Below are 17,535 nucleotides of genomic sequence, written 5' to 3'. Positions count from 1 at the left end.
ATAGCCTTATACCATGTCTGTCCACTGTCTCTCACCTTGAAATTGCTGGCGTTCACCCATCCCGTTAGCTCATCTATGGTCTTATCCAGCCGGGGTTTGTCCTGCTCCACGTCCGGAGAGCGCTGCGGGTCGTTCAGGTAGTCAATGAGGTCCTGGCCGACCTGCAGCCTGCGGGTAACGTCTTTCTGCACTACCTGCTGGTAAAAATAGTCCATGTTGTCATGTTCCTCCATTGGGCAGTCAGCGCCGTGTGGCCAGCCACTGAAGCCGGCCGCAGACTGGAGACAGTGGTCGGCGGGAGGAGGTGTGAAGGGACGAGGAAGATATTAAGTGAGGTCCCGCGGAGGGGCAGAGAGACTGTGCGGTCTGGACTGCGACTACCAGATATTTGATCATCAACATGCAATCCAATAACTAAAACACACAAATCATCCTTCTGCCCATGTCAAGAGCTCAACTTTGAACAAACACGCAGCTTGCTACTTCCCTTACTAGATAACTAGATTAGCCGAGTGGGATAACTTGAAACTTTCTGTAACTCAACTGCAGTAGACTCCAGCACCTTTCTTCAATATATTCGCATTAAAAAAACAAGCTAGCAGCCTCAGTAGGCTATCTGTTATGCTAACAAAAATAGCACCTAGCTTGTGACCCAAACAAGGATAGACCGCCTCTCCGCAGCTAGCTCGGCTGGCTAACGGTAGCTATCCGCGGGCCTAACGACTGGCAACACTCCGCTATTTTATTCCATCCCCACAAAGCGGTGAAGTCTTCAACGCTGTTTTGAACGGCAGCTGTAAAGTTGCATCAAATTCCCAGTAACAGACAGTCTGCTGCTCCAGTCCCGTGGTAGCCGGTTTCTTCTTCACTTCAGGAATACTCGCCGCACAGGTAAACCCGTTAACAGGCGCTGGAAGCTTGCGCGCTGCAGGGACGCGTTATTTCGCCACCCGCATTCTATGAAGACCCACCCCTACGCTGCCTCTGATTGGCTGATGGTACCAATCTACCCTATCGCTCTGAATCTAACTAACAAAGGCTACGAGAACTAGCCAATCAGATGAAGAGTAGGGCGGGTCCTCTCGGAATACGGGTGTGGGGAAAAAAAGGCTGTCGGGACCGCAGTTTACCAAGGGTCGCTGATCAAGCCGCACAGCTAGCCACCATTATGCCTGATGGAAAATGGAAAATGATCAAGTGTACCGTGAATCCCGCTTGTGTTTAGATATTTGTACGTACTTTAACTGAGTAAAATACATTTTGTCATTACTTGAAGGCTGTATAATTTATGTAATCCGTTACAGAACCAACGAATCAAACAAATCGTATTCTGTGTGGGTGTGTCTACCGTCTGCACGGATCTCTGGGGACATCTAGCGGTCACACTAGCCTATAAACTAATAAGTTTGCCGCAGTTCAAGATGAAATAGATACTGGAAGACAAAATATTACACTGGAGAGACAACGCACATTTACTATTAGTCACTTTTATTTATTCATTTGTTTATTTTTTCTTTATTTTCTTGAACATAAAACTGTTAAAACAGCTGTCAAAGAGAGGGCATTAGTATCACAGCCAGTCAAGTCAGCTATGTATGTAGTCCATCTTCTGTCTTCATCTTTCCATCTGCTCTCCTCTGTTTCAGTCCTATCCACAGTCCTGCCAATCTCCACAGTCTTTGAGCACTTGGCACTACACAGCACTTGCCAGTCTCTTGTTAAGCGCAATACTGAGAGCTGCTTCTGTTTTATTGTATTGACAGTGCTTCATGTAGTGGTATTTCATGCCCCCTACATGTTTTAGTCTGCATGGCAAGACAGATAATATCAAGATCTCCAGAAGGAGTGTTTGAATAGAGCGAAATGAACAGTTCTGATGTTTCCTTCACAGTTACTGCATACTATTCCTGTTGTCACATGTGTTTTGTAGGATTTGGATGAGCAGGAATTTGTTACTAATCAATTAGATGCTTGAGGAAGATCTCACCCAATCGGTGTCAAATGCTATTTCATGTGTTGCTTGGGGCATTAGGTGTGAGGAGTTTATTGAAAAAAGACAATTAATATCCTATCATCTGTAAATTGCCAATTACATAAAACTAAATTAAATTAACGTTCAAATACATAAATTCATGTGATTGTCAAAAAGTTAAGGTGCATTTGCTCATACCTATTGTCTTAGCTTTAGGCAGATTCCAGTTCACTTTGAAGCAAAGCTGCACCAACTTTAGCCCTGATGGATATCTAAATACACACAGCAATACATTTGAATAATGTACTTTTACAGTCCAGTGAAAAACAGTGGGTTGAACACAGTTGTATCAGTGTTACTAAACTTATCTCTGTATAGTAGGGAGACTGGAAACCTACTTATGTAAACAAGTTTGTCTGTGGTGCTAAACTAATCGAGAATGTAAACAAATGCTTAAGTGGTCAAGTAGGAGCTAGTGCACAGGGCTACTGACAGGATTGGATCAGGGCCTAGGAGCCAACATAACCACATAGACACAGGAGAGGCCACTCATCCCAGATAAAGTCAACATAATGCTTTTAGACGCTGAGAGTCTGAATCATAGGTCCTTTTTTGTCAAACAGCAACAGCTTTTTTTTTTCCATTTCATAAAGAAAGACAAATATATCTCCCTCTCTGGATAGACAGGCATTGACAATTACAATAAGCACTGAAAAATAAGAGAAAATAAAACAATTTTTTGTTGGCCTTCCTCAATTTAGAGTGAGTTGCCATAAGTGAAATTCTTTTTTTCCATTGCAAAACATTCTCTGTACAAACAAAATCAAAATCTCAACATAAGTATCTCAGATGCACAAATATGTCACATGTCCAAATCTGTACTTCCTGTTTTTCTTAACTCTTCCTCACTGGAAAGTGCAGCTGGCCATGCCTAAGCTTCACCGTTTATTTCCATAAGATCTGCCGTTACCATAACCCAGCTCTCATCTTCCTCCATGCTGCGTGTCTATTGGTTGAAGCAGAATGAATCACAGGATGGTCACATAGAGGTGTCATGTGATGTGTTGGTTGAGATGATACTCCACAGAGTGAACTGTTGTCCAGATGACAATATCGTCTTTTTTTTTTTAGTTTGAACTTGATGCATTGTAGTTCCACTGTTCAGACCCCAATCTCCAGCTGTCCAGGTGCAGTCCTCCTCTAAGCCCACAGGTGGGGAGTGAAGGGTGTGAGAAGCAGCATGGAGTGGACAACCTGTTTTTGTCCTTACAGTGAGAAAGAGAGAAAGAGATTGAGAGAGAGAGAAAAAGAGAGAGAGAGAGACCATCCATCCATCTTTCCTCTGACCCCTCCACACCCAAACCTGGGGCTGCTGCAAAGCTGATTGGTGAGCAAGAGGAGAGAGGAGGGGCAGGCTAAACTGATCAGGAATTAGTGGTGATCAGTCTATGTATTGATCAGTGATCAGGAACAGTGAGTGGGTCCAGCCCCTCCTCTCCCCTACACCTACCCCAGTCCCCCCTTCCATTTCAGAGCAGCAGGACCTGTAGACAGAGGTGGCCCCCCCTGGCTCTCCACTGTCAGAGGATGATGCAGCAGCGGCACAGACGCTGGCCACCTCCATGTACAGAGGGAGGGGGTGTCACTGGGGCAAAGTAGGCATGGACCTTGATCTCTGGAAGATGTGCCTGTGCAAGGAAGAAATGTGTTAAGAGCAGAATATAAAATGACAAAAAACACAGAAAGAGGTCCATATATGGTCAGGATAAAGAATAGTAAGATACTTTGGGAAAATATGCTTGTCCACTTATATGCCAAGGGTTATATGTGAATATCAATACCGCTTTCATATGTGTCTTTTAAATACAAGCAGCAGCCAGTGAGCTTAGCTAAGCATAAAGACTTGAAACGGCTTGAATCGCCTGTAGCAAACACATATGAGAGTGATATTGATCTTCTCATCTTTAAGAACGTGAAGTATTTCCCAAAATGTCAAACTATTCTTTTTAATGCAAGTATAAACTATATAATTTTTAGATATATAAAAATAAAATGAATAAATTTTTTTTTGAAAAATCAGTGATCCCGTCCCCAACAAGAACAGAGTCTACGTGATTAAAAACAGCTTGTATTTTCACATCATGCCCACTCACCCGGATCCGTTTGATGCCAGCCCTGGTCACTTGCTGACAGTCGTAGAGCTCGATGCGCTCCAGACGATGGCAGCTCTTCAGGTGCTCAAGGGTCACATCAGTAATGAGGGGGCAGTTGTCCAGCTCCACCACAGTGAGGCGTTCTTGGCCACAAGTGCTGCTGCTCAGAGCTCTGATGCCGTCATCTGTGATCAGCTCGCAGTGGGAAAGGGACTGCCCAGAACACAGCGGGTAGCGGTGAAGGGGTGAGACATATGGATTATATATACGTAAGCATGCTGACAAGCCGAGGCAGAACCTGTCAAGAAATCTGAACTGCAGGTGTGAATGTTTACCAGGGCTTGCAGGCGAGGGCAGTGGATAGACAGCTGAACCAGGGTGTTATCTGTCACCTGAGGAAAGGACAAGCTTGATTAACGTACTGGTCTCACATGTCTAGAGACTGCAAAGTGGCCACTAGGATTTAGGAGGCATGTGACGCATTTTTGTATCTAGTTTTGCATCCCACTAAAGCGTTTTCTCTTGTGTCGCTGCTCATCAGTCTTGCTCTCTGCTTTCTGTCAAAAGTGATTTAAATACTGAGGTCATTGGACTGCTCACTTTCCCCCTTGGCAGGAAAAAATACACTGTCATGCACACAATCACATCCGTCCTCGTCCTGCAGTTTAACCTCTACACAGACAAACCGATCAAAGCTAAGAATTCTCTTACCAAAATACATTCTTCTAAGTCCATTTTTTCAAGCTCATGACAATTCTGTGAAGAAAATGAGATGGATTAAGCCTATGTGAGACAAGGACTCAATTACAGTTTGAGATACAGTGGTGAAATGCTAACAAAAGATTCACAGATGAGAAAGTAGGGAAAAGAGCAAAATGAAACTCACCCTGGCCAGTACAGTGAACCCAGCATCTGTGACATGGGAGCATCGTGCAGCTTCAAGGATCCTGAGAATACACACACACAAAGGCACAACTTGTGAAAGCCAGGAGGGTGTGGAGTAAATACTGTGGCTCATTGTGTACTTAACAATGTTAACAACAACAGTAAATCATCAGCCAACTGGGAATAAAGAGGCTGTATTGAAAATCACCTCAGGACCCAGTGGGCCACATTAAGTGGTGACAAACTCATAGAAACACATAGTGTTTTTTTGTCACAATTTACATTTAGGCATTAAGAGTAGCAAAAATTATCCCCCAAAACCAAAAATATGGCTTATGGCAGTTATAGTTCATTTTTGGAAATGGTAGAAGTCCCATTGCCTAAGGAGGATATGTTGCAAATACTGAGGCAAGCTGTTAATGTCCTTGTGAAGGATGGTGGGACAAGTGTGTGTGTGTGTGCATGTATGTGCATGTGAGTGTTGGTGTTTCTCACTTGAGCCGGGGACAGTTGAGTCCCAATGCAGTGAGGGAGGCATCAGTGATGTTACTGCAGCCAGACACACAGAGGATCTGTAGCTTGTGGCATCCTCGGCACAGACTGACCAGGCCTTCATCTGTTATTTGCTGGAGGCAACACAAGATAAATTACACATAAAAAAAGGCATACAGACACATGCATTATTATCAGTTTTTCATTCCTTACCGTGCAAGACTGCATATTGATGGTGGTGAGTTCTGGGCAGTGTTTCTGAAGGTGTTTCAATGCTCCATCATCCAGCTAAGTTAAAGGAGAAAGTGCACGGTTATGTTAGAAGTATTGAACAGTATGTATGTGTGCTTATGTACAGTATATGTTAAGGTTAGGTTGGCTTCTTGGTAAAAGGCTGTTAAAACCCAAAGAATGTTTGTGTGACAAAATATCCCCCAATAAAGGGGAGTAGACTTTCCATATCACCCTGTTCCCTGTTTTGAGTTCAATCAATGGTCATATTCAGGCCCGGACAACTGTCCTCTGTATACCCCCGCAGATGATTCATTGGGGTTTCATGGTGTTTTTTCCACTGCATTGTAGGCAAGAAAAATGGATTAGGCTTTGGTTTAAAAAAACAAAACTCACAGCACAGCCTGCAGAAAATGTTGGCTCTACAGAGGCAGTAGAGAAAGAAAATGCCAGCCTGACACAAACCACTATATCAACATAAGACTGACCAGTGAGATTAAAATAAGAAGTAAAAAACCCAAATATCATGAGACAGAAAATGTTCTGTGTTGGGAACAGAGAGTGGGGGAAAGGGCACATTTCTCCTCAGTTAGCCTGAGATGTGGTGTGTGGGGTATATTGTGGTTTTGGTTTTCAATTTTAGAAATCTGGGAATTTATAGGTATCTGTTTTGTTTCACCATCTGTTTTTAATGTTTCCTCAGCTAGTATATCCTGAGCTAAAGACAAGTGACAAATTAAAGGAAAAAAGGTACAGGTCTGAAGGCTTGACCCCTGCAGTGAGGGGATCTGGTGACTCTGTTATGCTGTGGGGGACATTTCACTGGCATAGTTTGGGTCCACTTGTCCTGTTAGAGAAAAGAGTCTCTGCACATCAATACAAAGTTGTTCTGAGTGATCACCTTTATCCTATGATGAAACATTTCTATTGTAATGGGAGTGGTCTCTTCCAGGAGGACAATACCCCCATCCATAAAGCACAAGGGGTCACTCAATGGTTTGAAAGTATGAAAATGATGACAATCATATGTTATGGCCTTCATAGTCACCACATCTTAACGTAATTGTACACCTATTGGAGATTTTGGACAGATATGTTAGACAGCACTCCCCACCACCATAATCAAAACACCATATGAAGGGTATCTTTTGAAAAATTGTGTTAATCCCTCCAGAAGAGACTGAGACTGTAGATACAATGACAAAGCACATTGAAGCTGTTCTGGCAGCAGCATGGTGGTCCAACATCTTACTAAGACACTATGTTGGTTTTTCCTTCAATGTGTCACCCGTCTAAATCTTCACCAACAGAGGATCCTGTTTACAGTAAACTGTAGTGAACCTCTGGCAGCAGGAAACAAAAACGTTTAAAACAAGTTAAAAAAGTTTAAATCAATCTTCACTTTTTTTTAAAATTAATTATGGTCTTTTATTTTTTTATTTTCATCTTTTATAATCCATGAGATAAAAATAAAGTGTTAAATGACAAATATGAGGTGAAATATATTTCAAAATAGAGTAAAGGCACACTGAAAGGGCCATTTTCCTCTTAAAATTCCAATAAAGTAGGCATAAAATGTCCCCTGAAAGGAAAATATATGTCTTTGCCTGAACGTGAGTGCTTGAGTTTTTGCATTACTCTACCTGTGTGCAGCCTCTGAGGAACAGTCCTCGTATACCGATGCAGCCTCTGGCCAAAGCCTCAATACCGTCACGTGTGATCTGGTCACACCACGACAGGTTCAACATCTCCAGCATTCTGCAGCCATCACTGAATGTGGACATAAGCACAATTCACAGTACACACTTAAGACATGTATACAGGGTATGTGATCTAATTTCAACATAGAAATGTATGCACAATGAAGAGCAAAGGTGTGTGTGTGTGTCAGAGTGGTAACAGGCGAGGGCTTTGTGAGGAACTGACTGTTTCCATGTTATTACTGATAGAGATCTGTTCTGTTCAGGTTTACACAGCTAGGTAAAAGAAAAGTGTGCAGGTACTACCTGAGGGCCTTGAGGGAGTGGTTGCTGACGGACACACAGGAGGTGAGATCTAGCTGTTTGAGTTTGGAGCAAAATTTGCTGAGGCTGAGGCAGGTGCTGTCTGTGATCTTGGTGCAGCCGTTCAGGTTCAACACTTCGATGTTTCTGCAGTTCTGAGCAAATGTCCTGGGAAGCAGTCGAACAGTAGGGAGGGAAATGGGAATTACTCAGGAGTCGCTTCATTGAATAAACAAGAAGTCATATGCTGCGAGTTGCTCAGGAGCCAATTAACAGAACAGTTACAGAGTCATCTATAGACCCTTGGGAGGTTCTTCTACAGCTAATGCACGTTTCTTCTTTCTTTTCTCTTTGTTGCATGTTGCTGTTATACATAATTATTCATAAGAATTACTAGCTAGAGAACAGCTTGTTCTTCTTTCAATCAGTTGCTTATAGAGGGGATCGAAGTCTTCAAGTAAAACCATGTCAAATCAACAGATCAAGAGATACAACAGTAACAGTAAAAACTAAATTACACCACTACTGATCTTTTGTTTTCTGTGAGTGTACACAGTACAGTGAGATTACATGGAATAAAAACACAGTGTTTAGAGTCCCCTGAGAGTGATGAGACACAAGCAGCTTAAAGTTGACTTTAAACATAATCACACAGGGGAAAAATAGCGAGTAATCAAACCAACAAGAGAAGGTCTTTTGAGAAAAGTCTAATCAGAATCACAGTTGTTGTATCAGTCTAGGGACAACGAAAATCTCACTTCATGGAGGCATCTCCCACACTGAGGCAGCCTCTGAGGCTCAGCTGCCTCAGGAAGCCCCCACATCGCTTCGAAATGTTCTCCACCACCCGACCCTGAGACGCAGGGACAGAGAGAAAGAGAGAGAGTGAGTAATAATGACTTGGGCCACAGGACAGAGGATCAGCTGTGACGTCACAGTCAGCACCAAAGCCTACTGACCCAGCACTAAGCCTTGGGCTAGATAATGCTACTCAACAAGCATACATTCAGCACATATAGGCAAGCACACGCACATATTTGCTGTCCATTGTGAGCACTCACTCGTCTCCTTCATTTGTTCTCCTTCTGTCATAAACAAATCCCTCACCTCTATGTCTGTCTGGAAGTTGAACAAGTCGATCTTCTGCCAGTTGCTGCCATCCAGGGCCAGGACATTCCACGCCTGAGAGGGTGACAGACAGGTTGTAGACAGAAACAGACAAGTGGGTCAGACAGAGGTGGGGGAAGGTGAATGGTAACACTGTTATCATAATATGTAGAAGGAATGAATGAACATAGTGGGTCAACAGATCTCTATGGGTTTAGGTTTGTGTACACATCAACTCTCTCCACTTTTTTGTTCTTTGATCACGGAGCAGGTGAAGTAATTGCTGTTTTCACTTCTTACGTCAGTCATAATAATGGTTGGAAATGTAGGTACACAGTACACACACATAGAAAAAGATAAAACTACCTAATACTTTGTGCCATGTACGGAGATTTTCCCAATAGGAATACATTGTATCTGTTATGAAAGAAGCTGCCATCAAAGCTCTGCATTCACTGCCCACGTGCCTACCCCTGTTATTATTCACTGATGGCTCATTCATAAACGGCTTTCAGCTGCAGTGCACTATGGCAAAGCAGTGGCTCACTTACATATAACCAGCAGATGGCGCTATATTATAGACATTTCTAGAGAATTCAGTAATAATAAACTGGTTTCAATTCAACCATACCTTTGTTCAGAGTTAAATCAATCCATTCTTGTAAAGCAAATGAGTGTGTTAGAGGTGAAGAAGTGCTTACCTTGGATACTTGGGCACACCTACAGAGTGTAACCACATCTAGATAGGAGAATATTCTAGAAAGAGAGATGAAAAGAGAGCATGAGTCTCAGCTCACTGGTCACTCCTACATAAAGACTGAGGCTTTGGTGTTAATGTGAAAGCTGCAGTCTATTAAACTTCATATTTGATTTTTTTTTCATTTTTTGTGTGATTTAATGTCTTTTTGATGTCTGTAGAAAACAGAACAATCCCCTGCATATTGATGGTAACAGGAGAGCCCCACAGACAGGCAGTGTTTGAGCTGTGGGCCGGTCAGCCACAAAGGGCTGCATGCAGCAGGCTACTGGGTCAGCTCAATCCATTAATCTGCCAATGAGTAATCTCTGGCACTCAGACCAGCAAGGCCACAGATAGCAGGGAACAGACAGACAGACATACAGTACATACATACACAAGAGGACACACATGGACACACACGAGACCAAACACTTACACCTCCCTAATTCTCAGTCATCAAATGACCTGTTGCTGTGCACAGAAGAGTCTTATAGGGGTGATCTATAGCTTATTTGAGGTATTCAGAGAATTGTCATGGTGCCAAAGCTTTGAGTGCAGCTGTGGTCTGAATGTACTTTTAACACTCGGAAACAGGAGCTGACCATTGTTTCCTTCATATAGACACAGACAAAGGCTGTGTGTTTTTATGTGTGGCAGGCCAGGGCATGTTGGGACATGTCTGTTTTAAGCTATACAGAAGTCTTGTGTCAGGAACTACATACATACAATCAACAAAGCAATGCAGAGACACGCACGTGACACACATGCGCTCGCGCGCGCACACACAGAGACGCACACACACACTTGCACATCACACACACACACACACACAGTCCTTGGAGTGATCGGTTGAGGCCACCAGAGAAGCTGACCAATCAAGTGGGCGCTCATCGATCTCAATCCTAATAACTGGTTAATGGCTGTGACGCTGACCATTGATTGACTGTCTGTTTTAATCAAACACAATCTGACTTTCCATTATGTGTGTGAGAGAGGCCTTTTACCAACCACAGACGGATACTGTTAATCATATCACAGGGAAGCAATCAGTCTGTCTGATTTGATGAGTCCTGTTTTGAGGCCTGTTAACTTGGTTGACATTTACACTTGGAAATAAAAGCTTAATACCAGGAAGCAGCTCTGACTTTTGTGATGGAGACATGTAGACGAAAGCTTTGTCACTGACATGAGCTTTTTCATAGTGGAGAAAACCAAAGACCGGGTCATAACATCATGAGTACTGCATGTTCTCCGCTTTACTATGCAGAGGAAAGCCCTTATGCTGGCTCTGAACACAGGAAGAATAGAAAATAAGTTAATAGCCTTTGATTGCTCCATCACATCCTGCTCGGGTATGCCGTTTTTCACGGTACATAATGAGATTTTAATGGAGCATAGTCGCATTTGTTGACAAAACGTACGACTGGCCCTTCAAGCATGGGCGAGATAAGAGAGAGTCGAGCCTTCACGGTGAGTCTAGGACTGGTTGCCATGGTAACTCCAGTCAGACTTGAATTTGGGTGGTGGTGGTGGTAATGGTGATGGTGGTGGTGGTGGGGAGGGTGCTGAGTCAGTGCTTCTGGGTAAGAGGACTCTGAACCACTGTGAACTCTCTCCGAGGCTTGTCTATCAGATGAGGTTTTCCTACAGTTTTCACAGTTTATATCCGTGCTGCACTGGCCTAGATAACAGCTGTTTATGTCGCACTGGCTGAGAGGCAGACGAACGCGGAAAAACAAGTCAGGTGCTCGGGCTCCCTCACAGTGATACATTAAACATAAGCAGCCATGCTAAATGAGAACGCTAATTAGTCAAATTAACAAATTAATTAAAAAATGTTCCTATAGTAAACATACTTGCAAACATATACATGATCAACTGCAGTGGAAATTAAAATGTCTTTGAGTTGGGCCAGTTTCTCTTCAAAACCTCTCAGATTGTTTCATTTGAACAAGGCCTAAAGAGTTCAAACTAACTAGTTAATCATCTTGTGACCCCTCAGCTTTATATTGCAACCTCTTGCGGGGGTTATCACCAATGATTTACTCTTTACTCTTAATAAATAATCATAAATGTGGTGTGAATAAAGCGTCTGATATGTGAGATTCTATACCTGCATTGCACAAACGCAGCAGTGACAACATAATGTTCCTCTGTGTGTACTGTAGTGGCGCGACATAACAAAATTACAAAATACAAAACAAAAGGCTCCAGTCAGCCCGCTTTCCACGGTTTAAAAACAAGATTTACTGCCATCACAGTGAGCCCTCCTCACAGCCGATGTTGTGTAAGTGTCTCAACATGACACATGTGACACCGGGTCATGTGTTGGAGCTGGCGCGTGCATGTGAAGTGCATGTTTTTTCCGTCCACCAGTGAGAGTGTGCTGGTGGTAATGGGCGTACTGGTAGTCTCTGTGGAGCACAGCTGGAGCAGCAGAAGAGCACAGCACTGCGGAATTCCCCACCAGCTAAGACAAGCTATTTATAGCACAGACGTACAGTTTTGCATAGGCCCAGGAGTGTTTCACACACGCACACAAACATGCAGCGTCCAAACCCAGAAATAAGCTGTCCATATCATGTGTGAGCAGAGGAACATGCCGGTGCATCACTTTCAAACATACAAGCACACACACACACACACACACACACACACACACACACACACACAAATCCATATATAAATCAGTGTGGAGGATGAATGCAGCTGAGTTGCGTGTGTGATGTCAGATTTATGGGTCGTGCGCAGCTGCTGAGGGACAAAATATTGGTCTGTAGGTCACACAGTCAACACCATCTCATTTCACATTTCAGACACGTGGCCAACATACATCACACAGAGAGCACACACAGACACCTGCAAAGTACACACAATAACTAATGACAAAACAAATGTACACACACTCCCACACACACACAAAACGTTCAAGGGTGCTTCAGCTAATGAGTAACCCTGACCTAAGCCCTTGTCCTCGGGTATGTTGTGTTGTATTTTGTGTGTGTTTACGTGTGCGTGTGTGTGTGTGTGTGTGTGTGTGTGTGTGTGTGTATGAAAGGGGAGGTTCCACATTATTAATCTTACCTAAGAAGGAGCTCTTTGGGGAGCTTCTTGTTAATGGGGGCTTCATCGCTGTTTGAGAACACCTGCAGAGAAACGAGATGAACAATAATATTGAGTGCACCTGTGTGTCTGTGTGTGTGTGTGTGCTGTAAGAACAATGAGACCAAAACCAAGACATAAGCTGTTACAACAGCAACAGAGACCAAAACATAGAAAGCACAGAGCATCAGTGTCATCATCACAAGAGCACTGCAGCAAATATTTAGAAATAACCAGGCTTAGGGATGATCTTATTTTAACTGTGCTGACTCAAAATGTGTTTAATAAATAGATTCTCGCATGTTTTTGGTTGCTGCTGAGCTATTACTTCCTTAATCTATGCTAATAAACAAGCTAGGGCTACATTTGGCTTTCCATGTCCCCTCCTTACAAGCTTATAATTCTGTTAGCTTGGTCAGTTTGTTGGCATGCTTATCTCAATTAGTCTACACGCTGGATGTCTGGCCATCTGCTGAGTGGGACACACGCACACACACATGCACACACACACACACACACGCTCACGCACACTTACACACTATCAGGTGATTCAAGTCAGACTTCTCTGTGTGAAGAACAGAGGCATAACATTCGAGATCAGGTGGGCCGTATTCAGCCATGGATTTGAATTATGGCAGACACCCACATTTGCAGTGCCTGTGTAGACGCGCATCCCGCCCGTGATACACTTGTATCCTCAAAGACTCAGAAGCTGGCTCTAATGAGGAGGACCCCCTGCTGTTTCACACGCAAAACACAAAATGTGAGAACACAAAAAGGAGGGAGGAAAAGGCGCAAAAGGGAGCAAAGGTTGATTATGCAAACACCTCGGTTTCAATTCGCTCCGTGAGAGAAACAACCGAGAGAGAGAGAGAGAGAGAGAGAGAGAGAGAGAGAGAGAGAGAGAGAAAGAGAGAGAGAGAGAGAGGGAAAAAAAAGCAATAAAGGAAAGTGGAAAGATCGGAGAAAGAAGGGGGAAAGGAGGGAGCAGGAGGAAGTAAGACAGAGAAGCATACTATGGAATGGGAGTGATACAGTCAGGGATTACAGGAAAAATATGTTCAGAAGTCATTTTTAAAATCGGGGAGTAAAAGTAGAGGAGGGATGAGAAGGGGCGGAGGAACTAAATCCCATTTGAGAGGAAGTGGGGTCAAGAAGACAAAAGCGAGCGAGTTGGTGAATTCAAGGTTGTGCAAAAGATTAACTAAACCGGGTTTGAACGTTAACGTCTATATTCAGGTGAAACACAGCAAACAAAGTGGTTTGAAACACAGATATGAACCTATTGATTAACTATATTCAATAATAGCCCCCGGAATATACTTAAAACCTTTTCCATCATTGAGCCTCACGTACCCCTCTGTTGAATAATACACTATAACAATCTACCTATGAGGGTTAGGGTCAATTGCCTTCATTAGAAGCTTCAACATCTTGACATAAACACTTGAGCAAAAAACCCTTTTTTTTCATTATCATGTCACTTCCAGTTTCAGTTATATTTAGACCTGTGTCAACGGGGTAAACTCGGAGTAAATTGACCTTAATTGGCAATACAGTATGTGCGTCAGACAGCTGATTGTTAGGAGGAAAACTCGGCCTTCCCTTAGATAAGACTGACAATAACTCGTGTCTGCGTAAAGCCAGAGGTGGCTTAGGATTTAGGACTAAATTTAGACTTAAATCCAAACCACCTCTGTAACACATCACTCATCTTTGACCTTTGTGTCGAAAAACAATAAATATTCATTATTTCGTGCCTCTCAAACATGAGAATTTGATACTCTTCTTATTTTTACATCATTGCAATTTTCATATTTTGGGCGTTTTGGATTGTTAATCAGACAAAACGACATAAATACATAATACTTATCTGCAGTCCTATTTTTAAAACAATTTCATTTACAAGAATTTCCAAAACTTGTATGATAACTTTCCAAAAAGTTACCATACAGCCTTCATACTCTCCTCTTGCCCCCTCCCTCAGTGTTATGTAAACGAAACTGCATGGAAGAAGTCGCCCCAGTGGAATGGCATGAACACAGTATTTGGCGTGTAATCTCAGCCACAGCTTTGGCATCACGACAGCGTGGTTCAAAGCCATCTCTGATACGCATGCTTCATTAAAGTTATCACCTCAGCATTCTGGTGCCCTCGTTCCCCGTGCCAGCAGAGCAGCATTCCCAAGCAGGGAGTTCCTCGCTGCAGTCATACTCCTATTCCTAGACAGTGAACAACAACCCGAGTGGTGAATATGCAAATCTGGTCTTTTGAACCTGTGTGGCTCAGGTGTAGAGTTTCTCCACCACATTAAAGCAACTATGAGGAAATTACATCTGGGTCATATGGCGTTTTCACTCTCTGGCCTGCGATACAACAACTACATGGGACTCGTGGTATGTGTTCATTAAAAAGCATCATCATAATCATCAGGTGGTTTGGTTACACCTTCTCTACCATCTCTTACGCTCTTTGACACACTTTAACCACACCGGGTTGTTTCCCACCGTACACTGGTTCCCATCTAAGAAGCTTAGAGCTCGGTTGAGAAATCCACTGATATGGCGACACACATCAGCGCAACTACCGCCGCCTGTTCTCCTTCACTCACATGTACACACACACACACACACACACACACACACACACACACACACACACACACACACACACACACACACACACACACACACACACACACACACACAAACACACACACACACACACACAAACAAACACACACAGAGTTCATACAGCTACTGACATGCTTACAGCAGCTGAACACCTGACAGAGAAAGTCGAGTACCATCAAGTCAAACCCTAAAGAATCCCAACAATCTGTTGATGATATTTAAGATAAACAATGCTCACAGCTTCAGGGATTTATAACCAGTAGGACAGGAGTTAATTAAATGGATGCACAAAATCACAAAGAAGATGTTGACATAGCAAAACGGTAATTATTATATCATAGCTGATGAGTGTGATTCGAGGATTCATGGGGGTTGTTATGTAAAAATGTAAGCAGCTGATAAGTGATGGAAAGTGACCAAGAACATTTACTCAAATACAGTAAAGTTTTGAGGTATTTGTACTTTACCTACTTTTTTTTATTATTAAAGGCTAATGTATACTCCACTACACTGTACTTTTTACTCCACTACAGTTATTTGATAGCTGTATTGGGTTTACTCTGAAGGTTTTACATACAAAACAGTTAATCACCTTTATAAACTATGAAAGGTTGTTGTTGATTGCTGGTCTGACAGTCTATAAATTAATAAAAGTTTGCTTTACAACCTGATATAAAATATAATGCTGCATACACAGTAATGCATGAATAATGAAAGAGCTCAGTCTGCTGCAATTTTGATACTTTTGGTATATATTTTGCGGCTAATAGCCAACTTCAGCGCTTTTGCTGCTAATTTGAGTCATATAAAATATGTGAATACCTACTGCAGGTGATCACTGAGCTCTAACATGTATAAAAGGGTGTGTGTTTACTAATCTCTTGCACAATTATGCATGCTGTGTCATGGCAAAAATGAAAGGCTGTAGGAGTGAAACATGATCATTTAATACACTATGTAATTGCTGATGATTCTTGAACTGAAAAGCACCCTCTGTAGTGTATGGGTGACTGTCACAAAGGCACCCAAATCTCCTGTGGGCGGCCAACCTGTCATTCACAGGTATTACAGGAGGTGTCACAGGGTTTTGCAGTGTTGTCTGCCTAACCCAAGTGATGACTAATTGAATGCTGCTACACTCACTGCTTGTATTTACAACATTACACTCCATCTGCATGCTCACTCCCTTGAACCCCCTCACTGAAAGCAATGTAACCTCAGGCGACTGTGCCAGCCAGCCAGCCAGCCAGCCAGCCACCCAGCCAGCCTCGGCCCTGATATACTGACAATCCCGAACCACAGCCCTCCTGTCCCGCAGCCCTGAGCTCCATGTTGTCGCTGTCTACTGGTGCAGCAGGACAATAACAGGATTTCGGATTACCCTTGACCAACTAAACGCCTCGGCTCCCGGACTGTACATGTAAAATTAGGAGCAGCAGTATGGTTGAGCAGCACACACACACACACACACACACACACACACACACACACACACACACACACACACACACACACACACACACACACACACTTTGCTTATACAAGCCCACGATTCCCACGTCTACTAGAAACAAACAGTTTAACCATTGGTGGTCCACTCCCTGTGTCATACCTCGAACCGGCCCTTGGTGATACCGTTCATGTCTGCGGCGGCACGTCCCCCCGTTACAACCCGAGCAGACACCAGTCGAGCTCTTGGACGATAGCGGGTATAGTTTTTGTCGCCGTTATATATATATTTTTGGTCGGTTGGAGTGTATAGGAGCCGAGCTGGAGCTGGAGCTGGGTCCTCCACCACCCCCCACCCCCCAGCCGTCAGCGAGGCTCCTGTCTCCGGGTCAGTGAGGTGGTGGTGGTGGCGGCGGTGGTGGCGGCGGTGAGGGCGGTGTCGGTCCGGGGCGGCCTTCGGTAACGTTAACGGTGGTTGTCTCGGAGACCAGCGGCTCCCCAGCCCGTCTCATCACCGAGCTACCAAAATAACAATAATAACATGGACGGTCTGCTGTCAAGTGACTTCACTTCCGCCTCTCCCTTCATCGCTCCGGCGCAAGTCAGCTGGCCACAAATCTCCACAAGTTTGCGACAAATTAAAGAGAAAAAAAACACTCGGGAAACGGGAAATGAAGGTCCGCGTTAACGTCTCACGGCGTATTTCCCCGCATCAGACACTCGTGCGGGGACTGACATCATCAACGTTTTCTGTTTACTGGCGGGGAAG

At 43.6% G+C, this 17,535-nt stretch overlaps 2 protein-coding genes across 8 annotated transcripts in view; both read right to left on the bottom strand.

Moving 5' to 3' along the window:
- clasp2 (cytoplasmic linker associated protein 2) overlaps positions 1-921 on the bottom strand; it is a 56,640-nt gene extending 55,719 nt beyond the window's left edge. For all 7 annotated transcript variants that reach the window (XM_062436143.1, XM_062436136.1, XM_062436137.1 and 4 more), the window contains exon 1: positions 36-921. In XM_062436143.1, the coding sequence (XP_062292127.1) occupies positions 36-233 (198 nt within the window). In that variant the 5' untranslated portion in view covers positions 234-921. The remainder of the gene's footprint in view (positions 1-35) is intronic.
- Positions 922-1,492: 571 nt separating this feature from the next.
- On the bottom strand, positions 1,493-17,486 carry fbxl2 (F-box and leucine-rich repeat protein 2). The gene is made up of 14 exons (XM_062436144.1): positions 16,930-17,486; positions 12,667-12,728; positions 9,545-9,599; positions 8,844-8,918; positions 8,495-8,589; positions 7,740-7,904; positions 7,377-7,503; positions 5,716-5,790; positions 5,506-5,636; positions 5,012-5,072; positions 4,837-4,881; positions 4,461-4,517; positions 4,126-4,338; positions 1,493-3,660 (listed from the first exon to the last, which is right to left on the bottom strand). The coding sequence occupies exons 1-14, from the start codon at positions 16,957-16,959 to the stop codon at positions 3,553-3,555; spliced, it is 1,299 nt and encodes a 432-aa protein (XP_062292128.1). The 5' UTR covers positions 16,960-17,486; the 3' UTR covers positions 1,493-3,552.
- Between the last annotated feature and the right edge of the window lie 49 nt (positions 17,487-17,535).

This window comes from Scomber scombrus, chromosome 16 (genome assembly GCF_963691925.1).
Source record: "Scomber scombrus chromosome 16, fScoSco1.1, whole genome shotgun sequence".
In the NCBI taxonomy this organism is placed as follows: Eukaryota; Metazoa; Chordata; class Actinopteri; order Scombriformes; family Scombridae; genus Scomber; species Scomber scombrus.
The sequence above is the reverse complement of the archived record's forward strand: the minus strand, read 5'-3'. Positions and strand labels throughout refer to the sequence as shown.